This window comes from Pituophis catenifer, unplaced genomic scaffold (genome assembly GCF_029215685.1).
Source record: "Pituophis catenifer annectens isolate HBS135680 unplaced genomic scaffold, rPitCat1.0.hap2 SCAF_1, whole genome shotgun sequence".
Taxonomy (NCBI): Eukaryota; Metazoa; Chordata; class Lepidosauria; order Squamata; family Colubridae; genus Pituophis; species Pituophis catenifer.
The window spans coordinates 128,144,572-128,160,273 of NW_027256881.1; the positions used below are offsets into that span (position 1 = coordinate 128,144,572).

Consider the following 15,702-nt stretch of genomic DNA (forward strand, 5'->3'; position numbering starts at 1 on the left):
CTATCCTCTCTCTTTCCTGTCATTTCCCCTGGTTCTTTCTGTTCAATAAAAGTAAGTCCCAAATGGCCAGTGCAATTGCTTCCATCACTCTCCCTTTTGTCCTTTGTCAGCCTCTCTCTCTGAAAATGAGAGGCCATGGGTTCAAGCCACCTTTGATCAGGACTGGCACAGCTGTAGGTCAAGCTATTACTTCTCGGGCGGTGAGTTACTGTAGCTTCTGGCCCCACCCAGCAACTTAAAATAACCTTGCAAGTACAGATAAAAACACTTTTGATGAGAGTACAAGATGGCATCCAGAAATATCGGCACAGAAAGAAAGTCTGCTCTTTGTTAAATTAGTATCATGGGACAGCTAAGTGTCTTGGAGTTTTTTTGACTTCCCAAGACATATTAATGGTGGAATGAAGTTTTATTAGGAATCCTGTTTTGACCCACTAGAATTCTAATCATAAAGGCAAGGCCTTTTCATCCAGTGCCTTAACATCTGATATTAGAATCAAAATTGTCCACTGCAACAAATGACTTGCTAAGAATAATAGAAAATATAGGTCCAAGCACTTTCAAAAGCTGATAGGGACTCATATTAGAATTGTGTTTTCAGTGGACCTCAAAGTACCTAATCTCCTCCCCAAAAAAATGCTTTTTTAAACTCTTTGATTCTTCTACTGATATAAATGAGAGTGGCTGCATCTGGGGTCATATTACTAAATTGTTTGCTGGGTAATAGACATCATCTTCATGTGGGTGTCTCTTTAAAGTTTCCACCCCTTTGATTGAAAGTTTAAGCATCAGATTTCCTCTCCAAAGTTCAAGTGGAGGGAGGAAAGAACTTTTGAGAACGTCCAGGAAAACAAATGTAATGTTTCTTTCATACTTGACTGGGGATGTTACGCAAAACGGTTTGAAGGACAAAAAGTGACACACAAAGTCTGTCACAGAGCTGGAGACTTTATGGTGCAGGCAAGGTTATTTTCTACAAAAGAGAGAAGGCTTATCATAGCTCTATTTTAAATGACAAGAAGGCAGTGAAAGAAGAGGAAGAAGACAAAAAAAAACTTGAGGAAAGACCTCATAGTCAGAGGATTTAGGCATTATGACACCACTCAGAAATGGCATATTCATTTCATTTTGAGAATTCATTTTTGACTCGCTTTTGGTATATATAAGGACTACAGCTCCCCCTAGAGGTATATCTTTACTTGTGCACTGCATTGCGTTCTATTAGAAGTCACAAAACCTCAGAAAAAGTGTCTTATGTTACAAAAGTACATGATACGATCGCTATTAAAAAAAGCATGAGGGATAAATGAATTAATCCTTTGAATTAAAAGGATTTCTTTTTTTTAAAAAAAAATCTTGTCCAGGAGACTCAACATAGCTAGGAATTAATCCAACTCTGAGCCTGGGGCTGCCTTGTGTTAGATTTACTCCAATTGGAGTGAATTTTTCAACTTAATGTTGCTGGAACGGTAGAAGGTAGAAGAGATTCTGGGATTTACCCAGTAAGATCACAGAAAGCCTCATGTAGTTATGGTATCAATATTTCTAGAGCTCTGTTTACTGCCAACTCCCTTCAGCCTAGACATATTAAATTTCCAATTTCCTTGAAGAAAAACTAATGGCCTTGACGATAAGCAGTTCTTGCAGTTATCACACCTGAAACAACATGCAGCTAAAGGAGTAGCACAGTAAAGAATGTGTATCAGAAAAGGAAGAATATGAAAAAGACCACATAGATTTCAATTGTCCACACTGGACCAGAGAGACTTCCTATGTATTTCCAGAAATCTATTCCATGGTCATTGTTGTTCTTACAGTGGACTTCAGTCTTTTCTTGCTTCCAAGTGGAATTAATAGAACTGGGGTGGGGAGGGCATTTCTCGTGGGAAAACAGCACAGGGCTTCTCTAACTTTAATTCCCTAAATTATTAGTTGGGTCAACCTTTCACTCAGGCTGCTTGACTGTATTGCAGAAGAATCACAGATCTGCATCATGGGAAGTCTGGCCCAGAGAGAAGCCTGAATATTTACATTCATAAAAGCAAATTAGTAAGATAGAATATGCAGGCAGGCAGGCAGGCAGGCAGGCAGGAAGGAAGGAAGGAAGGAAGGAAGGAAGGAAGGAAGGAAGGAAGGAAGGAAGGAAGGAAGGAATTAAATCAGATTATTAATGTGAGAGAATAATTGAATTTCATGACAGAATAAAATTTAACTAGTGAAAAGGTTTAAAAATGGCCTTCTGTCATTCAGTAAACATAGTTACTATGAGGATCTGACTAGATGATTCAACAAAATATGCCTAGTATAGGTATACTCCTTGGTGATTGTTAGACTCCATGCCCACTTATTTTATTATGCGTGTGCGCACACACACATACAGACACACACACACAAACACAAGTGCTAGAAAATAGTTTTGTCTTTTCCTTTTTATGGCAGCTATACAATTTATAACCAGGCAACTTCTACAGTTGCAAATGCAACTATTAGTGTATGTTGCTTTGGCAAATATATTCCATTCTGAAATACAACCATATAATGAGATGCAGGATGAAATAAATGGATGTCAGAGATTTATAAACCAAAACAAAATAAATTGTACTGGAATCTATACACATAGTGTGCCTTCTGTAGAAACAAGGAAGAATTACAGTAAGAGTTGGGAAGTCATTCTGTCCTCTTGCTTACATTCAAGAAGGAAATGAACATTTTGGGGGAGTCAAATAAGATCCCATATTTGAAAGCAGAGAGAGAGCGATAGGGAGGTAAGTAGATGATAAAGATAGATAATAAGGGGAGGGGGGAAAGAGAATAAGTAGGTAGATAGGTGATGAAAGAAATGATAGATAGATAGATAGATAGATAGATAGATAGATAGATAGATAGATAGATAGATGAGAGAGATAAATAGTTGAGAGAGATGATGAATGAATGGGTGGATGGATGGATGGATGGGTAGGTAGGTAGATGGATAGATCAGAAGGGAGAGAGAGATGAGAGGTAGAAATATAGAGATAGATAGATAGATAATAGATAGATAGACAGATAGACAGATGAGAGGTAGAGATATAGAAATAGATAGATGATAGATAGAAGAGAGAGAGAAAAAAAAATAGAGAGCTAAAGAGATAGAGATAGATATAAATATAGATACCATACTTAGAATCAGATTGACCAAAATTTAAAAGCTTTAGACTTTGAGGCAGATGTAAAAGTCCACTGAGACATCCAATTGCGCAGATAAAAAGGTACCCAGTTGCCACTTTAAAATGAGGAGACGATGCCATCGCTTTGGCTCCTAAAGAATGTTTCCACTGGAGCCAAGGAGCACTCGTATGTTCCTAGGAATGAATGTCACACTCACATCAGATGGAAAGGTTTTCTCAGCCTCAGCTTCAGAGACCCGGGAAGATGAGAGCCAAGAAACTGCTCAGTGGCTTTAAGTGGCTACATATCGGATGACTTGAAACTCAGCTCAGTGGCATGAACAGCTGAGAAGAATACTGAAATACGTAGAGAATCCTAACTGTTAGATATCCTGAAAATATCAGGCCGTTATTCAGATATTTAATAAGTCTCTGTTATGTGTGGGGGGGGAATGAACAGGAATATTTGGTGTAGCCCCCAAAACAAGTTTGCATGAAAGGAAAAGTCATTCAGCTATTAGCATTCAACTAAATCACATCCTCTGATTTGTAGCTGATTAGCTGATTTGGCAGCTAATTCCAGGGACCTTGATTTATAATAATTAATAAACAATGGCCAAAGTAGATGAAATGTCACATCTAGGATCCGTTTTTGTTTTGTTTTTTTCTTCTACGGGGCATTTGGAAGCCAAGTTGCTTGTGGCAAAGATCCAGGGGTGAATGCCACTCCATTAAATGTGTAGCAAACTGCAACTGGATTTGGGTATAATAATGAGCCAAAGGGAGGACAACTTACTTCAGAACCATAATGCACAGCTAGGGAGAGCTGGTCAAACTCTTTTAAAACCACAAACTCTTTAAAGTCTGCTCTCCTGAACTGTCCATTGTTCCTATGGAAAGGAAAGCGCACTCTCCTCTCCTTGGGGTTTCTGCTCTGGGAAAGATAGGGAGATTTTTATCAGATTTGCACTGGAACAAGGAGAATTACAAATCTCAAGGCATGGCACTTCCTTTTTTAAGATATATATATTTATTGTTTTTTAAATATATATTTATATAATAAAAGGCAGTAGAAACTAAACTCGGAAAGGGAAAGAGAAATAATGAAAGAGAGAATAGAAAGCGCAAGAGAAATCATGGCTCTTTCTGATAAAAATTCCAGGTGAAAAATGAATGCCATTAACTAGCACACTCAAATACTTTGGCCACTAATGAGAAGGAAGGACTCACTGAAGGAGAGCCTAATGCTGGGAATGATTGAGGGCAAAAGAAGAAGGGGACAACAGAGAATAAGGTGGCTGGATGGAGTCACTGAAGCAGTCGGCGTGAGCTTAAATGGACTCCAGAGGATGGTAGAGGACAGGAAGGCCTGGAGGAACGTTGTCCATGGGGTCGCACATGACTTTGCAGCTAACAACAACAACCACACACACGGACACACACACACACACACACACACACACAGGCATACGAAGGGATTCTTTTGTTTACAAAATTAAATAAAGCCCACAAAAGTGAATATAAATATTTGGTTTAATAGATTGGGACATGGTGTATATACCATGCGATTGTGTGTCAGTGCAATCCGCATTGTGAATTTATAGGCCTGTTTGGCCTCCCAGCAGCACCTCTCCTCATCCTCAAAGTTGCTAAACAAGTGAAGGAAGAGTTCCCATCTGCCCCCTATGAGCCAAACAAAGACCTTTGTCTTTTTCCAGCACTTACCTGAGGAAGAATATATCATAGATCAAAGTTTCTCAACCTTAGCCACTTTAAGATGTGTGGACTGCAACTCTACATGGGCTGGGAAAATCTGGGAGTTGAAGTCCACACATCTTAAAGTGGGCAAGGTTGACTGGAAGTTGAGTCATGGCAACTGGATGGCATTTCTTTTTGGTTTGAAGCGTTTCACTGCTTATCCAAGAAGCTTCTTAAGTCTGAATAAGTTGGTTAGGGAGACCCTATATATGTTCTCCGAGGTGATTTCATGTCTGGACAGGTTCATTAGGTGAGTAGGCAGAAAGTCGTTAAGAGTCCTTTCTCCTAAGTGGATCATTAAGTGCTCGCTTTCCTGGTGAGCCTGTGATGTGATCTTGATCTTCCTGGGGACTGATGCAAAAGTAGCATATAAAATGGGGACAAGTTGTCTCTGAGGCTCCACCTCTGTTGACGGAAGGATTTTCCATTTTGGCATTAAAGAAAAACCCCTTCACTCCTCCCTCAAACCATCAGATAGTCAAAAAGAAAAGATATCCAGTTGCCATCACTCAACTTCCAGTCAATTCTACCTGGATGACTGAGAATCTTCTTCGACATATTGTCAAGGTTGAGGAAACTGTCCACAGTGGATAGATCTGACCCAGCCAGGATCTCCCTTGCTTATGGTGCCTTTTTCATGGGTGATAAACATTTGGATGTAAGAGTTGGGTAGTGGCTGCCAGAAAGTTAACTTTCACAAAGAACCCAAACCACAATATGCATTCAACTGTAGGCAGATCTCCCATACTCTGTAACTGGCAATCTGTCCTGTGGATTTTGATGGAACTTATTTTTTGTAAAACAAGTATCAAAATTACCTTAATAACTGCTCCATCACAGATACCTACCTGTTTATATCCAAAATATGCACTCCATATTTGCTTTCGACAGTGTACTTCCCAGGCTCACTTGCAGGAGTAATCAATTCTTCATTTTTGTACCTGAGAAGCAAAACCAAAAACACAAAAATCAAAAGCTCTCAGCTTATGCTGAAAAGCAAATTGCAATGTAATTCAGGCAAAATTGATGGCGCTCTATAGTTTGACAGGAAAGGCACTCACTGCTGGCTTCATTTTCGATGACCATCAACATAAATAGAAGTGGTATTAGAAAACTATTGCAGAATCAAGCAAGAATATCAAAATCACCGTGAGTTTTCGGTAAAACTGGAAGATTTGGCATGTCTTGGGATTTGATCTATTATATCTATCTATATCTATATGTATATCTACTGTATATCTCTCTTTCTCTTTCTCTCTCTCTCTCTCTGTCTCTATCTCTATTTCTATATTTCTTTATTTATTTCTTTATTTATTTCTTTCTTTATTTATTTATTTATTTATTTATTTATTTATTTATTTATTTATTGGTTCGATTTATATGCTGCCCTTCTCCGGAGACTCAGGGCGGCTTACAATGCGTTAAGCAATAGCCTTCATACTTTTTGTATATATCTGCTTAGTAGGGCTTTCACCCCCCCCGCCCCCCCAGTGGTGTTCTTTTTTATACAAAGTCAGCTTATTGCCCCCACAATCCGGGTCCTCATTTTACCTACCTCGGAAGGATGGAAGGCTGAGTCAACCTTGAGCCTGGTGAGATTTGAACTTGCAGTAATTGCAGGCAGCTGGTAGCTAAGTGCTACTTAACAACACTTTAGTCCACTGCATTACCAATGCTATCTCTATCTCTATATCGATCTATCTATCTATCTATCTATCTATCTATCTATCTATCTATCTATCATCTATCTATCTATCTATCTATCTATCTATCTATCTATCTCCCTCCCTCCCTCTCTCTCTCTCTCTCTCTCTCTGTCTCTCTCTCTCTCTCTCTCTTTCTCTCTGAAAAGCCATTAAGTTAACTTCTCTCTTGAAGACCTGCTAGGAAAGCTGTGTCCCAGGAATCTGAGGTGGGATGAAGCTATCATTTCCATAATTTGGGAAGTAGCTCAATTATAACTTCCCAGAGCAGTGTTTCAAAACCCAAACTAGCTTTGCATTAGTTGTAGCTGAGCCAGAAGTAAATTAAATCAGCTGCCAAACATGGGTGACATCGTGGGATTTCATTGGCAGCTATGCAAAGGTTACACACAGATGTCCCCTGAGGTTAGATTTGAGGTACCCCCAGATTCTTGCTATATACACCCATAGTTTCAGTTGAATATAATTTTCACTGTTGAGTTTCAAGCTTTTATATTTTCATATCCTAATGAAGAAGGGCTATTAAAATCACTTAGGGACTTAACGACTGATTGAAGAGTTTCATCGGCCAAGTGCTCAGGGGAGGAGTGGGGGAGTGGCGGCGATTATTAGGGAAAGTCTTTGTCTGAGGGAGGCCACTGTTCCTCAGATAGCCGGATGTGAGTCCCTTTTTGTAAAGTGGGGCCGTGGGGTGCAGATAGGTTTGCTGACTACGTACCTGGCTCCCTGCCATGTGGTGACGACCCTGCCCAAGCTGCTCGACGTTATTGCCAGGGTGGCGGTTGATACCCCCAGACTTATTGTCATGGGGGATTTCAACCTACCATCCGCAGGTGAGGCGTCAGAGGTGGCTCGGGAGTTCATGGCTTCCATGGCAGCCATGGACCTGACCCAGTTAGTTCAAGGCCCCACTCACATAGGGGGACACACTCTGGACTTGATTTTTGTCTCTGGTCAGTGGTTGAATGATCTTGGTAGAGGGGACCTAGACATTAAACCCTTGTCATGGACAGATCATTCGCTCCTTCACTTGGACTTTCCAGCCACTTCCCCCCGCTGCAGGGAGACAGAACCGACCAGATGGTTCCGTCCCAGGCGCCTGATGGACCCCGAAAGGTTCCTGACGGAGCTTGGGCTGTTTCCTGAAACTCTGGCACATGACTCGACCAGAGACCTGGTGGCCACCTGGGCGAGTGCGGCCGCCGGAGCTTTGGACTGCGTCGTGCCATTGCAGCCTCTGACCCGATGCCAATCTCTGGTTCTCCGAGGAGCTGAGAGAGATGAAGCGTCAGAAAACATGCCTAGCGAGCATCTGGAGGACTAGTCAATCCGATTCTGACTGGACACAAGTGAGATCTTATATCAAGACCTACCTAGTGGCGATAAAAGTGGCAAAATCTAACCATTTTTCCACTCTTGTCACATCTGCAGAGAACCGCCCAGCCCCTCTGATTAGAGTGACCCACTCCTTCTTCGGGGGGGAGTGCGGGAAGATCCCTTGCAGGGTCAAGCTGAGGATTTTATGCAATTCCTGCATGATAAAGTCGCTCGGATTTGGGAAGGCTTGGACTCCGACTGGATGAGTCCGGGGGAGGAGACAAGGGTAGGTCTTGAGAATATTATCTGGGAGGAGTTTGATCCTGTGGCTCCCGAGGATGTGGACAGGGTTCTGGTAAGATTAGTGGCGCCATGTGTTTATTGGACCCGTGTCCCTCCTGGTTGGTACTGGCCTCCCGGGAGGTTACACAAGGCTGGCTCCAGGGGATTATAAGTGCTTCTTTGAGTGAAGGTGCCTTTCCCGCTGCCTTGAAAGAGGCGGTGGTGAGGCCCCTCCTCAAGAAGCCTTCCCTGGACCCGGCTAAATTAGCTAACTACCGTCCGGTCTCCAACCTTTGTTTTGTGGCGAAGGTTGTTGAGAGTGTGGTGGCACGACAGCTTCCCCGGCACCTGGATGAAGCTATCTATCTGGACCCGTACCAGTCGGGCTTCAGGCAAGGGTACAGCACAGAAACAGCATTGGTTGCATTGGTGGATGATCTCTGGAGCGCTCCTCTGTCCTGGTCCTATTAGATATCTCAGCGGCTTTTGATACCATCGACCATGGCATCATGCTGCAGCGGTTGAGGGGGTTAGGAATAGGGGGCACCGTACTGCAGTGGTTCTCCTCCTTCCTCTCCGACCGTTCGCAGTTTGTGTTGGCAGGGGGGCAGAGGTCGACCTCGAGGCACCTCGCATGGGAAGTGCCACAAGGGTCGGTTCTCTCGCCCCTTCTGTTCAACATTTATGTGAAGCCGCTGGGTGAGATCATCCGTGGTTTTGGGATGAGAGTCCATCAGTACGCTGATGACACTTAGCTGTACATCTCCACCCCAGACCACCCCAACGATGCCCTTGATGTGATGTCTCACTGCCTGGAGGCCGTGCGGGTCTGGATGGGGAGAAATAGGCTCAGACTCAACCCATCCAAGACCGAGTGACTGGTGTCCCGATATAGTCAGCTGGTGCCATCGCTGACTATTGGGGGTGAATCTCTGCCCCCCACAGAGAGGGCTCGCAATCTGGGTGTCCTCCTGGATGCATGACTGTCTTTAGAAGAGCATATGATGGCCGTGGTCAGGGGGGCTTTTTATCAGGTTCACCTGATTCGCCAGTTGCAGCCCTTTCTGGACCAGGACGCCTTGCGCTTGGTCACTCACGCCCTTGTCACCTCCCGGCTGGACTATTGTAATGCTCTCTACATGGGGCTCCCCTTGAAGAGCACTCGGAGGCTCCAACTGGTCCAGAATGCGGCCGCAGGGGTGGTTATGGGCGCAACCCGTTGTGCCCATGTGACACCCCTCCTGCGCGAGCTGCACTGGCTCCCATTGGTCTTCCGGGTGCCATTCAAGGTGCTGGCTACCACCTTTAAAGCGCTCCATGGCATAGGACCCAGGTAACTTCGAGACCGACTTCTGCCACCAATAGCCTCCCACCGGCCAGCCCGCTCCCACAGAGAGGGTCTCCTCAGGGTGCCATCGGCCAAGTTATGTCGGCTGGTGACACCCAGGGGGAGGGCCTTCTCTGTGGGAGCCTCTGCCCTGTGAAATGAACTGCCCCCGGAAATGCGTAAGATCTCCGACCTCCGTGTATTTCGCTGTGCCCTCAAGACCCTGCTGTTCCGCCAGGCCGGGCTATCAATGTAATGATTTTAAATTAGGTGTTTTAAATTTGGGGGGTTTTAAATTTGAGCCGAAACTATTTAATAATTTTAATTATTTTTAATTGATGTTTGTCTTTGTGCTTTTAATAGGCTGTACACCACCCTGAGTCCTCCGGGAGAAGGGCGGTATAGAAATAAAATAATAATAATAATAATAATAATGATGATGATTATTATTATTATTATTATTATTATTATTATTATTATTATTAAGAGTTGTTCAGCTTTGTCCAGAAGGGCATATAGCACTCTGCCCCCTGAACTTTTCTCAATGAACATCTCAGTGTGCAACCCGTTTCAAGCTCTGAAGTCTCCAGTCGATGCCTTCAAGGATAAAGTCGGAAGCTTCTGTGTCATTCATGTCAAGGCAACGGCATCCATCCAGAATGCCTTTGAGGATTATAAAGGGTTCTTAAACATAACCAATATAAAAGTGACATTTAATAGCTGGGTTATTACATGAATAACACTTAGCACCATCTTGAGATTCCTGGAAAGAGTCAAAGGCTTACCATTGTACAACAGGGGTGGGAAATCCTTGGACTGTACAATAAAGCCTGACAGACATCTTTTCCCACACAGTATGAGATCTCAACCGCACTAAAATTTCTGGGGCTCGGCAGATGCTTTCTTCAACCGTATACCTTTCCAAGGCCATTTTTTCTTCTACCTGTAAAGTAATTATGGGAAAATCACTCAATAACTTGGAAAGAGTCCTTGAGCTCATGCATTAAGCTAAGTGATAATATTATAGCATTTTTTTTTAATTTAGAAAAATCTATAGCCCACATGTTCATGTTTTTTTAATAATCCCTGAGGACATGACTCAAGTAAGTTATGTTATTTTATTAACCGAAATTAGTTCATTTAATTCAAACCATCACTAAATAAATAGTGTATGCTCCCACAGAGAGGGGCTCCTCAGGGTGCTATCGGTCAAACAATGCCGACTGGCAGCCCCCAGGGGGAGAGCCTTCTTTGTGGGGGCACCTACCCTCTGGAATGAGCTGCCCCCGGAGATACGGCGGATCCCGGATCTACGCATCTTTTGCCGTGCCCTAAAGACGTTTTTATTCCAACAAGCCAGGCTGCCTAACTCTTTTAATTTGTTTTAATTTTTAAACTGTTTAAATATGGGTTTTAATACAGGGGCGCTTTTAATTGTGGGCCAAATTAATTTAATCAGATTTTAATACTGTTTTTAAATTTTGTATTTCTTGTGTTTTATCTCTTGGCTGTTCACCACCCCGAATCCTTCAGGAGAAGGGCGGTATATAAATATAAACAATAAACAAACAAACAAACAAACAAACAAATAAATAAATAAATAATAGTTAGAATGTTAATAAATGCATTTAAAAATCTGCAAATTCTACAGACCCTAGAAAGGAATATTCTCCAGAAAGAATCAAGCAATGGTGTCAGTTAACCAAAGTTGTGAATGACAGGAGTGACTTCAGGCCAACTTCAACTGTTGTCATAATGAGGTTGGCTTGTTTCATTTTGCCTTGACGTCATGCTAGCAACAATGTTTTATAAATGATGGAATACAGCAGGGGTCTCCAAACTTAGCAACTTTAAGACTTGTGGACTTCTACTCCCAGAATTCCCCAGCCAGCCATGCTGGGTGGGCCAGCCAGCCAGCCATGCTGGGGAATTCTGGGAGTTGAAGTCCACAAGACTTAAAGTAGCCAAGTTTGGAGATCCTGGAATACAGTACATAACATGGCAATCCAGCCCTTGTGACTTATTCAACAAATCATGGTTCAAATAAATGATGGCTTAATGTGAGTTATGAACCCCGGTGTCAGGGGTGAGATCCAGCAGGTTCTGACAGGTTCTGGAGAACCGGTAGTGGAAATTTTGAGTAGTTCAGAGAACCGGCAAATACCACCTCTGGCTGGCTCCAGAGTGGGGTGGGAATGTAGATTTTGCAATATTCTTCCCCCAGGAGTGGGGAGGGAATGGAGATTTTGCAGTATCCTTCCCCTGCCATGCCTACCAAGCCACGCCCACCAAACCACACCATGCCCACCAAGCCACACCCACAGGACCAGTAGTAAAAAAAATTGGATTTAACCCAGGCTGGTGTTCAGCCTGTTCTGGTAGGAAAACAAGTAATTGATAGAGATTATTTTCTACTAATAGAAAAGAAATGAAAATAAGGTACCATCCTCTGTATGGCAACTTTATCCAATTGTTCTCTAGCAAGGTGTCGGGCTATGTGAAGCTCATCCTCTAAAGCAGCCAAACTCTTGACATATCGGATCCTCCTCTGTTCACTCCAGTGCAGAGACTTTTGCTCCTGACTCCTGCAAGAACAGAGGAAAAATTAATTAGGTTTCATCTAGTATCGAAGTTACCAAAATACTGCAGCAGCTCAAGGAAAGTTATGAAAGTTATCCCTTTGACAGTATTAAGTTGGAAAAACTGCATTCTGGTGTAGGGGTGAGGGCACTGGCCTGGAAACCAGAGGACTGGGAGTTCTAGTCCCACCTTAGCCATGAAAGCCAGTTGGGGCACCTTGGGCCAATCACTCTCTCTCTCAGCCCAATCCACTTCATTGTTGTGTGGGAAAGAGGAAGAGAAAGGAGTATCAAGTAAATTCACCGCCTTGAATTATTTACAAAAATAATAAAGGCGGGATCAAAATCTAATAAATAAATAAACTCTATAGAAGTGACTGAGAATTTTACAAGCTCTCTTTAATTACAGGTAAGTTGTACCTTTCCTCTAAGATGCATCCATGTACACCCCATTGTATCCTCACAAAAATCCCTTGCAGTTGGTAATGCTGTGATCAAGATTGTACGGTAAACAATGAAACATCCAATGAGGACATAGTATTGTCCAGATTTAATCAATGCTCTAATTGCATCAGACTATCTTCTTTGGTGGAGAATCTACTATCACAGGGAAGGAATTCATGAAAAAGCAGGAAAGTCCCTAGATGCTTTGCGTTGTCTTTACAAAACAACTTTCCAGGCATTAATCCCTCCTGTCTCCCACTCTACCATCTTTCTTGACACCAAAAAACCTATGTTAGCCAGCCTTCCTCTACTTTACATAACAACAAATATACAGCAAAGACATGAGAATTAATATTACCATACAATAGACTAGGGCAAATTTAGGTAAGACTAAATGGATTGGGATAACATTAATGTCTACAATAAGCTTATTTCCAATGGAATAAAGTACAGATCCAGCATCTCTTTGGTGATTCTGGGAGCCTGTTTGGGATAGGGGTTAAATATATTTAAGAAGAGGGTATATCTATTTTACCCCTGAAGCTTTCTAACATCCTTCCAAAGCTGATTACCCCAATAATGTCATGATGTCACTGGCTGCATCATGACATCACTGACTATGAGAAAAAGAAAAGGAAGGAAGGAAGGAAGGAAGGAAGGAAGGAAGGAAGGAAGGAAGGAAGGAAGGAAGGAAGGAAGGAAGGAAAAGAAAGAGGGAGGGAGGGAGGGAGGAAGGAAGAAGAAAGAGGGAGGGAGGGAGGGAGGGAGGGAGGGAGGGAGGGAGGGAGGAAGGAAGGAAGGAAGGAAGGAAGGAAGGAAGGAAGGAAGGGGATCTTGGTCCATCTCTAAAGAAATTAAACTAATAAGAAGAACATTTAGACACCTACATAAATAACTTGGAATTGCTTCAAGCACTGGAGGGGTATTTTCAGTACTAAAAATACCATTTCAAATTTCTCAAATAGCAAGACACGATTCAGATATCTGGAAAAATAGCCCAGCCTATCCAACTCATTTCTAAGCCATACCCTGTGTGCATGTGTGTCTAACCATCTATAAAATAAATATGAATTTAAATGAGCAAAAGGCTGACAGGAAGAGGAAAATATTTTCAACATTGTCACCTTTTCTACTGCGTAGTTAGTTATGCAGCATATTTGAAGAGCTGACGCTACCATACTGTCATGACAGAGCTGCTATAAAAGATCGATGACAGACATGCTGATATGATTTGTCGAGGTGAGGTGAGGTGGTTAGATAAGTGACACACACACACATACACACAAACAAACACACACACACACACACACACACACACACACAAATCCCACTTTCTCCTCTAGGGTAATCCTAATGGGAATGCCAGCTCCCTTTTTTCCAAGGGACCACATCAGAGCTGGGTTTCAGCCAATTCTGACCAGTTCTGGAGAACCAGTAGCAGAAATTTTGAGTAGTTCAGAGAACCAGTAGTAAAAAAATTTGAAACCCACCACTGGATCATATACTAATGGTACCAACTGAGGTAGTATGAGAACTAAACAGGGAAGTCTTCCCTGTCACGGCAACCATTTTGCCTCATGTGGAATCCCAGCCGATTTTTGTACATTCTGGACTCAGTTCCTCATGGTAGATGAAATCACTAACTATAGATTGGTCACTTGAACCAAGGTCAGCATTCATCTTCCTTGCAGAGGTAAGACTGCCAAGAGGAAACATGAGGATCCTCAACTGAACTGCAGAGGAACGGGATGAAGAGATATCGCCATAACTTTACTTTTCATAACCCAGTTAGGAGCAGGTCACTGATATATTTGCTGTACAGAATGTCAGTGGGCACACAGCCATTCACTACAAATAGGAGTAGAGTTGCTCAGAGGACATCTCCTGGCTTCAACTGACAGATCACCTTAAGCCTCCCCAATGATTAAGAGACAACTATACTCAAGGTAAATTGTTCAACCTTTTAACATTTAGCTAGAACCTTGCATGTTTGTTTTAAACCGAAAAGCTGACTTGTGTTTAACCCAATTTTAAAATCTATTTCTAGCATGGGAACATATCAGGTATGAGATTTAGGAGACACCTAACGCTTTGGTATTTTCGATCTAATAAATTAATGAAGAACTTGCTATGCTGCAAGTGTACGCGTGCTGACAGCTCTCGCCAGCCAATCCAACAGAGCTCTGAGGATTTGAAAATTATCAAGATAATTTATTTTCTTTCTTTTCTGGAGGTCTTAGGGAGCAAGAGGGCCCTAAGCAGTTTTTATAACAATGTTCCAAGTGACATTCAGGGTTATGCCTGAGACTCCATGTCTGTGTAGCTATGGAAATAAGCATCACTCCCCATGACCGTTAGAAGAAATAAAAAAAATTGCTGTCCAAGATCCAGTTGAGTATTCCAACTCAACATGCAAACATGATCTTTGTTTTTTCAGCAACTCTTGACAATAAAAATTTGTATTCTTTCTTTTTCCAGATGTCCTTCCCAGTTCCTCCCCTCTGGCTTTCTCCTTTATATGGACCAATTACTACTCCTCTTCTTTTTCACCTACCCTTGCTAGATCTAAGCATTTCAATCAAGGACATTTTCTCCACATGCCAGTACCCTGAAGTTGCTTAACCAATCGGTAGACAAATGTTTGGTCCTGGATACCTTCATGGTTATAGCTAAAGAAAGTTTACCTTTCCTGGTATTCCTTTGAGGCCTCTTCAGATGTCGTATAGAGTTTTCTTCTGGCACAAAGTACGCATGTTGTTTTGCCTAGACTGCATAATGTATGGTAGGCCTGTCTAGAAGCAGCCCTTCAAAATACAGAATAATACTTCTAGTAGCAGTAATCATAATAACAATGGCAGCAACACATTGAACAAGTTTAAGCTTTCTATAACTTTTGAGGCAAACGAAAAACTGACCATTGACAAATTTGTATACATCGTCTATTCTTACATTTCACATCTGCCTTTGCCTACCTTTCAAGTAGGAGAAGATAATCTAATAGGGTGTTTTATTCTGATCCTAATCTAGACCATTGCTATTTCAGTTTAGATGGATAGTCCTAGATCACATAGAGCAGAGAGATACAAAATGAAGTCTTGCTTAACCAATCGGTAGACAAATGTTTGGTCCTGGACACCTTCATGGTT

At 42.3% G+C, this 15,702-nt stretch overlaps 1 protein-coding gene across 1 annotated transcript in view; it reads right to left on the reverse strand.

Moving 5' to 3' along the window:
• MYOM2 (myomesin 2) overlaps positions 1-15,702 on the reverse strand; it is a 90,992-nt gene that overhangs the window by 63,517 nt on the left and 11,773 nt on the right. Inside the window, exons 4-7 of the mRNA XM_070932955.1 lie at positions 15,241-15,360; positions 11,977-12,118; positions 10,319-10,476; positions 5,753-5,845 (exon numbers count right to left, since the gene is read on the reverse strand). Of these exons, the coding sequence (XP_070789056.1) occupies positions 5,753-5,845; positions 10,319-10,476; positions 11,977-12,118; positions 15,241-15,360 (513 nt within the window). The remainder of the gene's footprint in view (positions 1-5,752; positions 5,846-10,318; positions 10,477-11,976; positions 12,119-15,240; positions 15,361-15,702) is intronic.